General features: G+C 50.5%; 3 protein-coding genes across 3 annotated transcripts; 1 reads left to right on the top strand and 2 right to left on the bottom strand.

Moving 5' to 3' along the window:
* EPUS_01914 (uncharacterized protein) lies at window positions 1-1614 on the bottom strand (the record flags this gene model as incomplete). The annotated part of the gene is made up of 2 exons (XM_007806650.1): window positions 1-533; window positions 591-1614. The coding sequence occupies 2 exons, from the start codon at window positions 1612-1614 to the stop codon at window positions 1-3; spliced, it is 1557 nt and encodes a 518-aa protein (XP_007804841.1).
* Window positions 1615-3646: 2032 nt separating this feature from the next.
* EPUS_01913 (Fatty acid synthase subunit alpha) lies at window positions 3647-9298 on the bottom strand (the record flags this gene model as incomplete). The annotated part of the gene is made up of 2 exons (XM_007806649.1): window positions 3647-3757; window positions 3812-9298. The coding sequence occupies 2 exons, from the start codon at window positions 9296-9298 to the stop codon at window positions 3647-3649; spliced, it is 5598 nt and encodes a 1865-aa protein (XP_007804840.1).
* A 1371-nt stretch (window positions 9299-10669) lies between these two features.
* EPUS_01912 (Fatty acid synthase subunit beta) lies at window positions 10670-17005 on the top strand (the record flags this gene model as incomplete). Its single annotated transcript, XM_007806648.1, has 2 exons — window positions 10670-16465; window positions 16520-17005. The coding sequence occupies 2 exons, from the start codon at window positions 10670-10672 to the stop codon at window positions 17003-17005; spliced, it is 6282 nt and encodes a 2093-aa protein (XP_007804839.1).
* Window positions 17006-17457: the final 452 nt, after the last annotated feature.

Raw genomic sequence — 17457 nt, 5'->3', positions numbered from 1 at the left:
TTAGAGCCTTACTTTCCTCATTCTCGTGGATGCCGGGCTTGTCCCATTACCGTTCCCCGTCTGGACTCCAACCGTTGGCCCCTGTCCGGGTTGGAGGCCTCCGACCTTGCCTGCAGTAGGCTCATAGTATGTCACAGGTTCTCCCTTGGTCGGCAGCTGGGACGTATCTGTCGGATAATCAGCCTCATTGCTGAACACACTGACTACGAGACTGCTTAGATCGGCGGTACTGATGGGTATGAAGGCAGTGCCATCGTCCGTTCTCCGTTCGACAACCCATTTGAGTTTTTCCTCAAGCACCGGTACAGTTTCGTCCGGACTTAGCCCTACATTCTGCCTGACTAGAGTCGGTGTGAGGGGAAGGGAGGCATTGATTTGATCGTTGGGAGTGGACATGGGCATCCTCGCATCTGCAAAGTTGGAGGCAACACCGGCAAGAAACGCGTCAATGAAGACCTGAATACGGAATGAGCCGACCACTTCATTACCCCGCACTTGCACATTGGCAGACCATTCGAGACGTGTGGTCGGTGCTGCGGAAACTGTCAGCCCGACAAACACAGGAAAGCAGCAGCGGAACTTGTACTTACATCCTGGAACACCAGATTCGTCGCCTGTGAAGAATCTGGCCAGAGCTGGACTAGCTGGTTGTGGTGCGTAGAGCTCATTCACCCTCTCAGTGGTGAAGGATTGCAATTCTTGCCTCGGGAGACCTTGTGGTACGTCTGGATATGAGTAGCCATAGGTAAATATGCTTTCTGCAGTTGAAACATCATTCGAAGTCCACAGCCTCCGGTCTGGATGCCGGAAAGGGTAGAGTGGAGTGTTCAGATCGTCCGGGCCGGCACCACCCAGAGCAAAGGTTGGACTACGCCTTCTTGGCGTTAAGGTCAAACCAGGGTGGGTGGCTTGATACATGGCAGTCAATCGATCGACATTGGCATGGTGCAGGAAGAAGATGGGAACATAACCAGATCGAGGCACAAAGACCATGTCTCCGCCGATTTGCACGTGGATAGTGTTGTGTATGTTCTCAAGCTCGATGTTGAATTGGTTGTAATCGGTACCAGTGAACATATTGAGTGTGGCTTGGCGCCGAGACTCGAAGGACGAAAACAATTCATCGTCACCAGCGCCTTGAACAGTCTGAGGTCCGAACCCTGATGCAGCCGGCTGCGGGCTGAGGAATTTATAGCTATACATTGGATTGGCAATGGTTGCTTGGCCGCTGGGCGTGTTAACTGAAATGGAGGGCTGCTTGAGAGCTGCTGGAATGCGCGATTGAGTGGTTGTCGATGACCAGTCCCAGTATGGAAGCCTTACTTCTTCAGCGGCTGCTTGCCATCTTCCGGCGTCGTATCCCTGGAATTGTTGCGCGATGGATCTGGCTTGGTCACAGAGCATTTGTTCGAGAAGAACGAGATATGGGCGGTGCCATGTCGTGAAAAGAGCACTCGAGTGTGTGCAATAGCCCCGATTCGGATTTGCCGGAACGAAGCCTGGGTCCTCCTGCCAGGGCGCAAAAGGATATCCATGGATGCCGGCAACCCGAAAATATGAGTTATCGTTATTCTCAGTGACATTCTGCAGCGCTGAAAGCGCTAGCAAGAACATATTGAAGACATCTCCGTGGTTGGTCTGTAGGTCATCCACAGCACGACGGTCCACGGTACCTCCACAACCAACGACAGGTGTGAAAGATCCATTGCTCTGACGGATTCTTAAGGATGACAGGCGTGGGATAATGGGTTCCGACGATCTCGATGACTTTACCGCAACAGCTTCGACAAGGTTACAAATAATTAAAGAGACGAGACAAATATACAAAGTCGCCCGCTTGGTCGAAAAAGATATAGCAGCCATTAGGTAGATGATGTGCCAACGAGCGATGGATTGAACGAATGAATTAGAAATGAGAGAGCAGTAGCACAGCAGGCATGAAGTCGGCTTCCAGACACATACAGGACATCACCTTGTGTTTATACATTCCATCGAAGTGGTTGTGTGTAAGACAGGTCATCCTGGTCCCCTTCCGTGCAGGAATTGGTCCACGTAGGATCGACAGCTTAGCTGTGGGCGGGGAACCGCTTGATGCATTTTTACTAGACGCTTCTGCATTTGTCTCATCGTACGGTGATAGCTGCATGAATAGTCGGTCAAGGTAGGCGCTGATAGGGTCAAAATAGGCCAAAAGGCTTCTAGATGTGTTGTAGGGCTGGATGTCGCATGCCGCATTTTCGCAGTGTGCTGGCCCTTTTCACGTGGAGTCAACCTCGGAAGCTCGACTAGATGATTGGAAGGTGCACCAGCGGCTGGATAGGAGTCATGTCTCAGAGGGAAGCAGTCTATTCGTGGCGAATTGTCAAATTGCAATGGCGGGCCGAGAGAAAGAGGCTAAAGCGGGTGGCTGGCGAATAAGGGGAGAGCGCCACCACCCAGGGTCCGAGATGCAGGGCAAATACTGGGGAGCCGGGCAAATTAGAGGCATTGGCCATAGGTCGGAATAGGCGACGAATCAACAATTGTCAAATAGGAAGTTGTGACCCAGGTTTTCAGCTTCAGAAGGCCAGAGACAGATGCGACTGAATCAGCTGCATGGCGCAGGATGACCATGGGACGAGCGATCATCCCTACAAGTCCCATACACCTCTATGTTGTAGTGACTGGTCAGTGATTTCAGAGAATAGAGCCTGATGCAAATTTAGCAACCAACACCCTAACCACCCATGCTCCATGGGCTTTGCTTCCGGAAATGAGGGTCGGAGGCTCTGTCAAGCACAGACCACTTGAACAGGCCTGTGATGATCACTACAAGCAAGCTTTTTAATTGGTTGAACAGCCAAGAAAGAGGGGGCTCTGAATTCCTGACTCGTACACATAGGGAACTGACAAGAATGCCGCTGAGAAGTAACTTTTCATCCCGAACAAATCATACGGGTGCGCTTCATCGTGTCACATTCGTGGAAAGACATTTCAGCACGTGTACGGCGTCAAGCTTGATGGAGCACAAGAATGACGCCAATATTGACAAACCTGGAAGACTGACCCTCGTATTCTATACCAGATTATTGGGGCTCCTCGTGCCGACGCCATGCGCAAAAGCCAACGCCTTACTTCAAATGTATACGTAGTACACACCATATGAAGAAGAACACTGCACCATCCCGTCCTCGTGGGACCAATTCTACTTACCAAGCAACCATTATTGTCTAGATCGCCCCAGCAAAATGCTAGGACCCGGTTCCGAGTTCCGGCCTTCCGTTCCAGGTTGCCGGCCAATTTCTGGTTTGCATGTCGCGCAACACGAGACTACGTAGTATGGCTTTCTTCACTCTGCACAAGAGCCAAACGTACTCGAGAAAATAGCTCATAATAAACTGTGCATATTGAAAATAAGCGAAGTCTATCTATTTTAGACACCACTCAGCTCTTTGCTGATCATCATGAACTTCTGCTCAGGCATGACCAGACAGCTATCGACACCAAGCCACCCTGCATCCACTGCTTGAACGCCAGATTGATACCCCGGATCTCTGACAAAGCAAATGCAACTGCTATCAAGCAAACCCCATCTTCGAACGCAGTCGCTGCGCATGAAAATGAGATAACTATACACACGTAAAAAAGATCCAGCATAGCCGCAACTCTAGAAAGCAGATACAGCAATAGCAATTGCTTGCGTATCGCTATGGCTGATGCTGACACTGACATTCTTCACACCAGCATTCTTGGCAGCTGCAGCTGCTTCACCGTGTAACTGAATCAAGAATTAGCTTGAAGGCTGGATATACGAAAGGGTGGCCAGACTCACCGAGACAGTTGGAGCACCCTTCTCATCATTGATGATTTCTATTTCTGACAACGCTGCACCAGCACCTCTACTGGATACGCCCAAAGACTTGAAGACCGCCTCCTTGGCACTCCACCGGCCTGCAAAGGATGCCTGGGGTGAGGGCGCTTTCTTGCAATATGCCTGCTCTTTTGGTGTAAAATTCCTCTCCACGAAAGTCTCGTTCTCGATGTTGATTGCTCCAATTTCCTCAACGTCTACACCCACCTTCGAACCCTGCGACGCCGTAGCCTCAGCGAGGGACTTGAGCATTTCCTTTGTCGACTTGGATTTTGCATCTTCAACCTTCTTCGGTATGGAGGTGGGGAAGGTAAGTTCAGACGTCTTTTCGTCAACTGATACTCGCGAGTCCGGGTCCAGGAAAATCTGGCTCTGTTGAGTGTCGGCGTATGGCGAATGCGTTTTTGCGACGAAAAGAGTGTTGTTGATAAGACCATTGTGGAAATACCGGTAGGCTCTCTTCTGTCGAGCCTCTACTTTGCCCTTGTATCGCTGAAATTCAGCTTGATCCAGTGCTGCATAGAGATACTTAGGGTGGATACCAATCGCTTGAGCGCCTTTCTGTCCGAAGCCGAAAGAGGTGACGGAAAATGCTTTCACACCATCGGTTTGAATTGACTTGCTGGGGTAGCAGATGTAGTCAAACTTCTCCATGATCTGATCAACGTTGTCGGCATTGCGATTTCCTGGTACCAACCCAGAGTTGAGGACTTGCAAGCACCCGTTGAACATCCAAGCTCCTGCAGCACCCTTTGGATGGCCGGTCAGGTACTTCTGGAAGATGCCGAGCAGAGCATTTCCCTTTTTGCGCCCAAGATGCTTCATCTGTTGGCAGATAACATCTGACTCGTTCTTGTCGTTGGCAACGGTAGAGGTTCCGTGGAAGGAAGCGACACCTAAATCGTCGATAGTTAGGCCCCATGTTGCCAGGGCGCCACGAAGCGGAGCAATGCGGGAATCCTTTTTCCAGAAATTGTTGCCGAAGCTGTATTGCGCCTCTTTGATCTGGCGTTTGGCTTCTCGCTCGATGTGATCTGCACGATCTTGCATGTATTCCGCCTCGTTGAAGCCAAACTCGGCTTGCGCCTTCATGGCAGCAAGTTCTTCTTGCAGATAGACGAGCTCAGACTCTTGCCAAGCTTTGATATTCTTCTTGCGCAAGTCGAGTTGTCTTCTTCGGTAGTTAATGTCGAGCAATGGTGATGGGAATTTGCCGGGGTTCTCGCGAGCCGTGGTAAGAACACCTTGTCCTGGTGCCGGAACAGAACGCCCAATCTTGTCAGTAGCAGTGGCGGTTAGACCAAGGATACTGTAGATTGGCACACCCATATCTAGGGCTAGTTGAGCAGACATGATCACTTGCATGCCACAGCCTTGAGACTCCATGAAGCCATTTCGAGTCGTTGTGGTAGGACGGGACATCTCTCCGGGCGTGCGTCCATGGGCAAACTCGTCCTCCGCATTGCTAGTAGCCTTCATGTTGGCGAATTCGTATGAGCCTTCCTCTTGGAAGTCGTCAAAGCCACCAACAAAGCAGACTCGCGCCTTTCCCTCCACGATGGTCTCGTAACCGATGTCAATAGACTCAACAGCAGTTGCACAAGCACCAACGGGAGTTTTGATGGGGCCGGTAGATGATAGAAGCAACATGTTGACCCAGGCAGACATCGTGTTGATGAAAGACTCTTGGAGAATGTCCTTCTGCACCGGCTTGTCGAGGAATCGATCCTTGTACATACCACGGAGAGCAGTAGTGCCACCGATTCCAGAGCCAATGCAGTTACCAACTTCCGACAAGTGCACATATTTGTAGAACTCGTAAGGATCGGTGATACCAGAAGCAAGTAGAGACTCCACTGTGCAGACCAAGACGAATAGAGTGACCTGATCAACTTGCTCAATAATATCGTCTGGGATACCGTATTGCTTGGCGCTCCATCCAGTGGGGATCTGACCAGCCACAAGGCGGTCAAATTTGAGAGCCTTGGGGATGAGGAGTGTTGCACCTTTCTTGACGCGGACGCTATACTCCCCCGATTCGAGTTCAAACGTTTCAACCTTATCCCCATGCTCGCGCTTGAACTCCCCGGCAGTTTCTTTTGATGCTTCAAATTGGTCCAGGTCCTCTTCAATCTGGACTTCTTGAAGAAGCTGCTTCTTGTTGGGGTCATAGCCTCTGAACAACTCGGGCTCGATGAGACGAATACCAGAGTGCTCGAGAATTTGCTTCTCGTATTTGGCCTTCACATCTTTGTCATCAACTGGCTCGCTGGTCTTCGCGTCAACCCATCCGGAGTAAGTTTTGCCCTTGAGCGGGCCATTATGGTTTTTGATGAGTCCCATGAGCCAGGCCATTTCCACACAACCTTCAATCGAGAACTTGCCATAGGCCTCCATTTCCCATCGAGTGCGAGAATTGCCCCAGGGGCCCACTTCCGAGAATCCGGTGACAACTACAACCTTATCGAGGTCAACCATTCCTTTGAGGCTTTTATTCAGAGGCTCGATATCTTCTTTCCATTTCGGCAGTTCAGGGAATTCGAACTTGAGATTCGCACGGGGCTCAATCTTGACCTGTTTGTAAAGGGCCTCGCTGTCTTTCCCGTTCACGATCTTGTTCTCCAGAGCAGTTTCCTTGGTGACAGCCTGTCGGACGGCGCTGGTTTCCATAATCTCCGATCGAAGCTTTGTCATCAAATCCTTGAGATCCGGTAGGAATTGAAGTCCTCCATTGAGATCGGCGAAGACTGGTTCGGATTGACATAGGTTGACGATGGTAGGAGACATGAGTCCAAGGAGATTGAATGCCATCTCCTGCTGCGAGAACGTGCGCACACCAAGCTTCTCAACACCATCCGCAACAACGTTGTTGCCACTCATAAGGCCAGTCCCACGAGTCCAGCCTATGACTGCACCACAGATGGTGAGAAAGTCGCCCCAGCTCTCCGTATACCAGCGATTGAACAGAGTCTCTAAACCCAGTTTCGACTCGGAGTACAGCCCATCGTTTCCGAATGTTCCGTGATTTGGCGACAAGGGCAGAATAACCTGAGCGGGACGAGTATTGAAGCCACGCTCAAGTTTCTGACTTTTGACAGCACCTAGCATTCTGATGACGTTCGTCAACATAATCCGGTGAGCTAGCTCAGATTGTGAGTCAATGCCGTCAATCTCGCGGCCCTTTTCGGGAATAGCAGCAAACGGAATGATGAAGTCAAGGTCCCAGCCGAGGCCTTTTCTGTTATCGTAAATGTAGTCAACGAGAGCTTCGAGGTCTTGCTTGCTGCCTTGGTTGAATGGCACAACAATCAACTGTGAGCCGCGTCCACCAAAGCGAGCATACATTGACTGGTAGTATTCGGTGACCTCACGAGAGAATCGACTTGTGGTTACGACGACTTTGGCACCACCACTGATCAATCCCTGGAGGACTTCAGCGCCGATGGAGCCAACGCCAGCACCAGTCATCAAAGCCATCTTGCCCTGGAATGTAAGACCTAACTTGGCAGTTTGCTCTAGGCCATCAAGGTAGAGGCCGGTAAACTTTTTGCTGTACTCCCAACCATGTTCCTCTTTCCGCTTCAAATGCAAGAATGGGATGGTCTCGGTTTTGCCAGGCTTCGGAGTGCCATTCACTGCTAGTCTTGAGAGTGATCCATTTCGGCCAGGCTTTTTAACCTCGCCGTTCTCTTGTGGCATGATTTGGCTCTCGTTCAAGGCTAGCGCGCGAATAACGTCTTTGTACAGGGCATTGAATTGGAGCTGAGATGCTTTTGAAAGCTTGTGCTGCTTGCGAATAAGCTTGTACACGCTGCGTAGGTCGTTTTGCACTTTTGTGCGGTTGCTGTATTCCGAGATCTTCCCTCCTTCTGCCATTTCGCGAACGTAATGTTCAAGCTTTCGAGCACTGGTTCTGGGGACTTCCTTGTACTCAAGATTTCCGCGGGCATCCACAGTGGTCTGAGGGCCAGTAGGAATGGCAACGTCTTTGTAAACGGGAGCCTCGTCAAGGACATCCTTGCAATTTTCGATCAGTTGTTCACCCAGTTCTTTTGCAAGTTGGTAAGTCTCGCCTCGTTCGGTAGGACAGTTGTCAATGTGATACTGCATGAAGTCTAGCAAAAGCGGGTTCGACCGGTTCATGATGCGAATGCATTGGCTCACAATCTCTCGATCGACTGCCTTCAGTCGTCCAAAAATTATGTCATAATACATGCTGAGGGCGTCTTGTCGAGCCCAATTCCATGAAGAGTCGTAGACTCGCGCCTTCAAAGGATTGAAGGACGGCTCAATACCAGATGCGTAGAACTCGCCATGCTCGGTATTCCAAAGGTCAAGTTGAGCTTGAAGTGCTTTGGCAGATTCCTGCGACCCTGCAAAAGCTTTTTCGCCAGCTCGAAGGTCCATCTTCAAGTAGCGAGCAAAGAGTTCTAACTGTTGTTTGAAAAGCGCTCGCTGGTCTTTGGTCAGAGCATCGATGGCGGCAGGATCCATCATCATGCCAGCACCTCCTCCACCTTGTGTGCCAGCTGCTGGTGCCGACAGGTCGATGCCAGCAGTGGCAGCATATTTACCGGCAACGTCATCGAGGTATGCTTTGGCATCGTTTTCAGATCCGAGGCGGGAGGCGGGCTCCATGGTCAGGGCAAGGAGTAAGATCCCATCTTGTCTGCCAGAACCGAGACCAAACTTTGTCTCGAGGTGTTTTCTAACGGCTGTAATGTTGAAACCTCCCGGCATCTTTGACGAGACCAGGCGAGCGATCAAGGAAGAAGACTGCTTCCCAAGCTGTCCATTAAATGTTGATTGCATCGAAGCTCCGAGCTCATCGAGAGGGGTGTCTTCTGGCTTCTCTGGTGTTGATCCGAATTCTTTGCCTAAATCACCAAGGATCTCATTCTGCAATGTCGACTTACCCCCAACAAGATCTTTGATGGCTTTGGTGAGGGGAATGTCGGTGAGTGATTTCTTGAGCTTCTGGGCAACCAGAGTGCGAAGAACGTCAACGGCAGCGACTGGCACATCAGCTACAGCTGCGGCGGGACCTGCACTCGCAGCAGGTGCAGCAGTAGCTGGAGCAGGAGCTGTAGCTGGCGTAGAAGAGGGTGCATTGGCTACCGCGCTACCACTGCCATCAGCTGCTGGAGGTGCTGATTCATCCTCGACTGGATCGACATCGTAGTAGATCTGTTTCCCATCTTTACTATATGCAAGGACCTGACGTTGAACAGAAGTGGCTGCGTCGTATGCCTCATATTTTGACGCTAATGTCCGTTTAGCCATTCCACCAAGTGTGTCCGCAGGTCCGATCTCCACAATCCTCTCTGTCCTGTTGGCCTCGAGAATAACATCTTGGGTCTCAATCCATCTCACTGGCGAGGCGAACTGGTATGCCAGAAGCTCGACGAGGAGCGTGTGGGCGAGATCTTGCTCGACTTCGGGACGCATGATGAAGGGGAGATGGGTATCAGCTTAGAAGAGAGGGGAGTGAAAAGGGTGAGGGAGGTGAGGTGAGGTTTCATCAATTGGCTCTGGCGTTGAGAGGAGCACAGTGTATTCATGCGGTGATAGCAAGTCGATGCTGTATGAATTCAATCAGAGTACCGGGGGAGCTGGAAGGAAAGAGATGATGAGTGTGTAAGGTTGCAAGTTTGCAGTCGTAAAGTAGAGGGATAGATAGGTGCAGTATGTTTCGGAAGGAGGATGCCAGTGAAGTGTGAACTGCAAAAGGAGGTGCCTGACCTCGACTCTATCACTAGGAACTAGTCGTCCGAGAAGGCAACTTTTCAGCTTGGAATGGTTGGATGAGTTGAATGAGCGAGCAAGAGAGGGGAATGAGTCTTGGGGGCTTTGTGGCGCTGATGGGAACCAAAGATGTTCCTGCCGTGGTTGATGACCGTGTTTTTATCTTAAACGATGAACGATGGGATGGAGCTGACCCTGGTCCCCACGCTAAAGCGGCTCACAGTGAAAAAAGCTTTAAGTTAACGGTTGAGACGGGGGGCAATTACTAGTAGTAGTAGTAGTAGCGCTTGGCTGGTATGAAGGGTTACCGTACCACGCCAATATTATATATGAGTAGTAGGCTTCGTTTTTCACCCGTAAGTTACCGGCCACTTCGAAGATTGCTTTGGAAGACGGACAAGTTATGTTAACTTGAGAAAATTGTTTTGTGCAATGACGCCTCGTAAATAACCAAATCCAGGCGGATATAGAGCAGAAAAGCCTTCTTAGACAGGCCATAAGAGTACTCGATGCTTGGAGCTTTCCCCGCATGCATATTACTACGTATGTATCAATATTTCAAGATCGCTCTTCCCCCCTGCACCGGGACGTCAAAGGGTTCTTTGCCCAACGATTTTAGTTGCCTTTTTCACTTTTCACCTGCATACGCTTGGAGGTCGCAAATCCCAATGCTGTCTTCAGTGTCGGGTTCAACCTAACCATACTATATGCAGACAAGAAACCAAAGGACGTTGGCAATACAGACACTCAATCACTCACCTCTCATTCTCACCCTTCTATTCCACATCATCTGTACATCTCCCAGAAGGAATCAGTCTTCTGTCTTTCCTGCAACGCCTAAGCCATCATCTTCTCTGCGTTTGGAAGTCAATCATCTTTTCTTCCAACCCAACCTTCCACTACTGATCTTGCTTGGTGGCATTGACTTGCTCACTGTTGCTGAATACGTATTCAACTTCTATAGCAGGATGTAAGTTGGAAGTCTTCCGTGCGATATGTAGTACTAACCTTGGGCTGATCCTGATACAGCTTCTCGTCGAGCAGCATCTCCTTCACAATCCCTTGTTCTACAGAATGCTCGGTCCAGGCACGGGACCTCATACCGGGATCCACACACCTCGCTCCTCTCAGAATCTCCGCCCTCTCACACTCTCGCACGGCTCTCTCGAATACTCCTTCCTCATTCCCACAAACCTCCATTACCATGCCTCACAGCTGAAGGACACCTTCAAGCTTTCCCTGCCGGAACCGACGGACGAGCTTGCCCAGGATGACGAGCCTTCCTCTGTGGCAGAACTGGTCGCTCGCTACATCGGCTTTACAGCTCGGGAAATCGACGAAGATGACGATGGGCAAGGCAACTTTATCGAGGTTCTGAAGATCGTTTTGAACGAATTTGAAAGGTCATTCATGCGGGCCAATGATGTACATGCACTGGCTGCCTCGCTCCCAGGCATTAAATCCAAGAAGCTCTTGGTGGTGCAATCATATTACGCTGGTAGGGCAGCAGTTTTGCGCCCTATCAAGGCGCACGATTCCGCTCTTCTGCGTGCAGCGGACGACGAGCAGGCCAAGATTTACACCGTCTTTGGAGGTCAAGGTAATATCGAAGAATATTTTGATGAACTCCGAGAGGTTTACAGCACATACCCTTCTTTCACGCATGACCTCATCTACTCCTCAGCACAGATGTTGCAAGCACTAGCCAGAGATCCCAAAGCTGAGAAGCTGTACTCTAAGGGCCTGGACATCATGAGCTGGCTGCATGACAGAGACACTCAACCCGATACTGAGTATCTGGTCTCTGCACCTGTCAGTCTACCATTGATCGGACTGGTCCAACTCGCCCACTACCAAGTCTCTTGCAAGGCGTTAGGGCGCACGCCAGGAGAAGTTTTGGAGCGCTTCGGCGGAACGACTGGTCACTCACAAGGCATTGTGACTGCAGCTGCCATTGCTACAGCTGATTCATGGGAGTCCTTCGCAAAGGCTGCTAAGAGTGCAATCACGCTACTTTTCTGGATTGGCATGCGTAGCCAGCAAGCCTATCCCAGAACCAGCTTGACCCCAGCGATCCTCCAGGACTCGGTCGAGAATGGTGAGGGTACCCCAACACCCATGCTTTCGATACGTGACCTTTCTCGCACCCAAGTGCAGGAACATATCGATGCTACGAATGAGCACCTGCCGACGGAGCGCCACATCGCCATCTCACTTGTAAACAGTGCACGAAACTTTGTCGTCACTGGACCACCCATCTCTCTTCACGGTTTGAATTTGCGACTCCGCAAAGTGAAAGCTCCAACAGGTCTTGACCAGAATCGTATTCCTTTCACACAACGAAAAGTCCGCTTCGTGAACCGCTTCCTTCCTATTACTGCGCCATTTCACAGCCCTCTTCTGGCTGGAGCATACAAGCAAATTCGAGAAGACGTCAAGGATGTTAAAATATTCGGCAAGGAGTTGAGTATTGCGGTCTATAATACAAATACCGGCGAAGATCTGCGTCAGCAGGGTAGCTGCGATCTTGTTCCCTCGCTTATCCACATGATCACCCAGGATCCAGTGAATTGGGAGAGCGCTACTGTCTTTCCAGGCGCAACACACATTCTGGACTTCGGTCCAGGGGGTATCTCTGGTCTTGGCGTTCTCACAAACCGTAACAAAGATGGAACTGGCGTCCGTGTCATTCTCGCTGGTGCTATGGATGGTAGCAATTCCGAAGTCGGTTACAAGCCAGAGCTTTTCGATCGCGATGAAGAGCACGCAGTCAAGTATGCTGTCAACTGGGTCAGGGAGCACGGCCCGAGGCTAGTGAAAACGTCAGTTGGTCAGACATTTGTCGACACCAAGATGTCACGACTTCTTGGGGTTCCGCCATTGATGGTCGCTGGTATGACACCTTGCACTGTTCCATGGGACTTTGTCGCTGCGACTATGAATGCAGGGTACCAGATCGAGCTGGCTGGGGGCGGGTACTACAACGCGAAGACGATGACCGAGGCGCTCAACAGGATCGAAAAAGCCATTCCACCAGGAAGAGGTATTACTGTCAACCTAATCTATGTCAACCCTCGCGCGATGGGCTGGCAGATCCCTCTGCTTGCACAGTTACGTGCTGACGGCGTCCCTATCGAAGGTCTTACCATTGGTGCTGGTGTTCCCTCCATCGAGGTTGCTCAGGAGTATATTGATACGCTTGGTATCAAGCACATCGCCTTCAAGCCGGGCTCCATGGACGCCATTCAGCAAGTCGTCAATATTGCCAAGGCCAATCCAACGTTCCCTGTGATCCTTCAGTGGACTGGTGGACGTGGTGGTGGGCATCACTCCTTCGAAGATTTTCATCAGCCCATTCTTCAGATGTACGGCAGAATCAGGAAGCAAGACAACATCATCCTTGTCGCTGGCAGTGGTTTTGGTGGTGCCGATGATACATACCCATATTTGACTGGTACTTGGGCCGGTCGATTTGGTTATCCGCCCATGCCTTACGACGGATGCTTATTCGGCAGCCGAATGATGACTGCGAAAGAGGCACATACCTCGACGAACGCCAAGAAGGCCATCACTGAGGCTGAAGGCGCTGACGATAGCGAATGGGAGAAGAGCTATAACGGCCCAGTGGGTGGTGTTATCACTGTGCGGTCCGAAATGGGTGAGCCCATCCACAAGCTAGCCACTCGTGGTGTCAAGTTCTGGGCAGAGATGGACCAAAAGATCTTCAGCTTGGACAAGAAGAAGCGCGTTCCTGAGCTCAAAAAGATGCGCGAATACATCATCCAGAAGCTCAATGACGACTTTCAAAAGGTCTGGTTTGGCCGAAACTCAGCTGGTGAAACCGTTGATCTAGAGGACATGACCTACAGCGAAGTCGTTCGACGAATGGTCGATCTTATGTATGTCAAACACGAGTCTCGCTGGATTGACGAGTCCCTCAAACGCCTTACTGTTGATTTCATCCGTCGCGTCGAAGAACGGTTTACATCTACTTCTGGCAAGCCTTCGCTTGTTCAGAGTTACTCAGACCTCAACACGCCATATCCCACAATCCAAAAGGTGCTCGCATCGTATCCAGAGGCCGACGACCAACTCATCTCCGCTCAAGACGTGCAGCATTTCTTGCTCCTCTGCCAGCGCCGAGGGCAGAAGCCTGTACCGTTCGTCCCCAGTCTGGACGACAATTTCGAATACTGGTTTAAGAAAGATTCGTTGTGGCAATCAGAAGATCTTGAGGCGGTAGTCGATCAAGACGTTGGCAGAACCTGTATTCTCCAGGGTCCGACTGCTGCCAAGTACTCCTCAAAGATCAACGAGCCAATCAAGGAGATCTTGGATGGTATTCATAATGCTCACATCAAGGGTTTGGTACAGGACGTTTACGGTGGCAAGGAATCTGCTGTTCCTGTTGTCGAGTATTTTGGTGGCAAGGTTCTGTCAGCGGATGATGAGGAAGTCGAAGTCGATGGTCTTACCATCAATGAAGATGGTAGTCGCCTCTTCTATCGTCTCTCCAACGCGCCAGGGGCAACACTACCTACAGCAGAAGAGTGGATGAAGCTCCTCGCCGGACGCGACTATTCTTGGCGCCACGCTTTGTTCACAACAGACGTCTATATTCAAGGCCAGAGATACCAGAATAACCCTCTACAGCGCATCCTGGCACCAGTGAAGGGAATGTTTGTTGAGGTTTCGTACCCCAAGGACGCCTCCAGGACGGCCATCACCGTCAAGGAACCGTCACAGTCTGGCAAATTGGTCAAGACTTGTTACATCTCGCTCACTGGCAAGAACAAAATTCTGATGAACCTCTATGAGGAGCGGACTGCAGAAGGTGGAGCTGTGCCACTTCCATTTCACTTCACGTATCATCCCGAGATCGGCTACGCTCCCATACACGAAGTCATGGATGGCCGCAACGACCGAATCAAGGAATTCTACTACCGAATCTGGTTTGGCGAGAAGGTGGTTCCGTTTGATACACCCACCACCAATACCTTCGACGGCGGCAAGGCAGTGGTCACTGTTCAAGATATTGCTGACTTTGTTCATGCGGTTGGAAACACTGGCGAGGCTTTTGTCGACAGGCCTGGAAAAGAAGTCTATGCTCCCATGGACTTCGCCATAGTTGTTGGCTGGAAGGCCATCACAAAGCCCATCTTTCCTCGAGCCATTGACGGCGACTTGCTGAAGCTTGTTCACTTGTCCAATGGCTTCCGCATGATTCCTGGCGCGGAGCCTCTCAAAGCCGGTGATGAGCTGTCGACCACTGCTCAGATCAATGCTGTCATCAATCAGGACTCTGGCAAGATGGTTGAGGTTTGCGGTACCATTACTCGCAAGGGACGACCTGTGATGCAAGTCACCAGCCAATTCTTGTACCGTGGTGCGTATGATGATTACGAGAATACATTCCAGCGCAAGGAGGAGACCCCCATGCAAGTCCAGCTCGCCTCATCCAAGGATGTGGCTGTCCTCCGTTCCAAGGAGTGGTTCCGTCTTGATGAGCCTGATGTGGAGCTGCTTGGTCAGACCTTGACTTTCCGACTGCAGAGCTTGATTCGCTTCAAGAATAAGACTGTTTTTAGAAGCGTTGAGACCGTCGGTCAGGTCCTGTTGGAATTACCAACCAAGGAGATCATACAAGTTGCCTCCGTCGAGTATGATGCTGGTGTTTCGCATGGTAACCCTGTCGTTGACTACTTGCAACGCCATGGCCGATCCATTGAACAACCCGTCAATTTTGAACATCCTATTCCTCTTAGCGGTAAGACACCCTTGTCTTTGAAAGCTCCGGCATCCAATGAGACCTATGCTCGTGTGTCTGGTGATTACAACCCTATTCACGTATCGCGCATCTTCGCAAGCTATGCCAACCTTCCGGGAACCATCACCCACGGTATGTACTCCAGTGCTGCAGTTCGCAGCTTGGTCGAGACTTGGGCTGCCGAGAACAACATCGGTCGTGTTCGAAGCTTTCATGCCTCGCTCGTGGGAATGGTCCTTCCTAACGATGATATCGAAGTCAAGCTTCAGCACGTCGGTATGGTTGCTGGTCGCAAAATCATCAAGATAGAAGCAAGCAATAAAGAGACGGAAGAAAAGGTTCTGCTCGCCGAGGCTGAGGTCGAGCAACCGGTATCCTCGTATGTCTTCACGGGACAAGGTTCACAGGAGCAAGGAATGGGTATGGATCTATACGAGAGCAGCACCGTGGCTAAGGAAGTCTGGGATCGAGCTGATCGTCATTTCATGGACAACTATGGACTGTCGATCATCAACATTGTCAAGAACAACCCGAAGGAGCTCACCATCCATTTTGGTGGTGCCAAAGGTAAAGCCATTCGCGAGAACTACATGGCTATGACCTTCGAGTCTATCAATGCTGACGGCTCTGTCAAATCGGAGAAGATCTTTAAAGAGATCGCTGAGAACACAACTTCTTATACCTACAAGTCGCCGACTGGACTTCTGTCTGCTACTCAGTTCACTCAGCCAGCTTTGACTCTGATGGAGAAGGCGAGTTTCGAGGACATGCGCTCGAAGGGCCTGGTACAGAGAGACAGCTCTTTCGCTGGTCACTCTCTCGGAGAATACTCGGCTCTTGCTTCTATTGCTGAAGTTATGCCAATTGAAAGCCTTGTTTCCGTGGTGTTTTACCGTGGCTTGACCATGCAGGTCGCGGTGGAACGGGATGAGCAGGGACGATCAAACTACAGCATGGCTGCTGTCAATCCATCTAGAATTGGCAAGAGCTTCACCGAGCAGGCTTTACAGTATGTCATCGAGAACATCTCAGAGGAAACCGGTTGGTTGCTGGAGATTGTCAATTACAACGTTGCAAACATGCAATATGTCACTGCTGGAGATGTAAGTTCTATCCCCTACTCACTATAGAGTCGCAGCTGCTAACCAGTCATTCAGCTTCGAGCCATCGATTGCATGACCAACGTCCTAAATGTCATCAAGATGCAAAAGATCGACATTCAAGCCCTGATGCAGGAAATGTCCCTAGAGGATGTCAAAGCACACCTCGTCAAGATCATCCAGGAATGCGCCAAGCAAACAACTGCAAAACCTCAACCGGTTGAGCTCCAGCGCGGATTCGCTGTTATTCCTCTCAAGGGCATCGACGTTCCCTTTCACAGCACCTTCTTACGCTCCGGAGTCAAACCTTTTAGGTCGTTCTTGCTCAAGAAAATCAACAAGAACAGCATCGATCCCAGCAAGCTGGTAGGCAAATACATTCCGAACGTCACGGCCAAGCCATTTGAGTTGAGTAAGGAGTACTTTGAAGAGGTGTACAAGTTGACCAGTTCACCAAGAATCGCCAAGATATTGGAGGACTGGGATAAATATGAGGCCGGAGGGGCGGAGAGTACGCCGAGACCATCCACTGCTGTGGTATAAAGCATTGGGGAGAGTTTGTGTATGAGATGGTGCATCTTTCTTTTTCATTATTAAAGATATTCCCGGTGATTATGGCGTTCCCAGGCGGGCATACCCGGAGCTGAAGGCGCTTGTGTTGTGTGGAGTTATCCTTTCTTCTTCGTCTGTTGTTTGCTGTTAGAGAACTTACGTTGCAAAGAGCACAAAGACTTTTTCAATTTGTGTCTTCAATATTTTAGATTCGATGCAGAGAGAGCAGAGATAGACAATATAGATCAGCCAGCGCTGGCAATCAGCCAAAGATCAGAGCCCATCCGGTGAATCTTGGCCATGCGTTTCTGTTTTCCCCCTGTCTTGCGCATATAACATGTTCTTTTCTCTCGCTTGGGCCATCCACACGCGATAATCAGTCTAAGTTAGTTTAGTGATACCAGCTAAGCCACGTAGTGGAATGCTGTATCAGTGAATTTGTA

Source organism: Endocarpon pusillum (genome assembly GCF_000464535.1).
Source record: "Endocarpon pusillum Z07020 unplaced genomic scaffold scaffold5526, whole genome shotgun sequence".
NCBI lineage: Eukaryota > Fungi > Ascomycota > Eurotiomycetes > Verrucariales > Verrucariaceae > Endocarpon > Endocarpon pusillum.
This window is presented reverse-complemented; position numbering and strand designations above follow the sequence as displayed.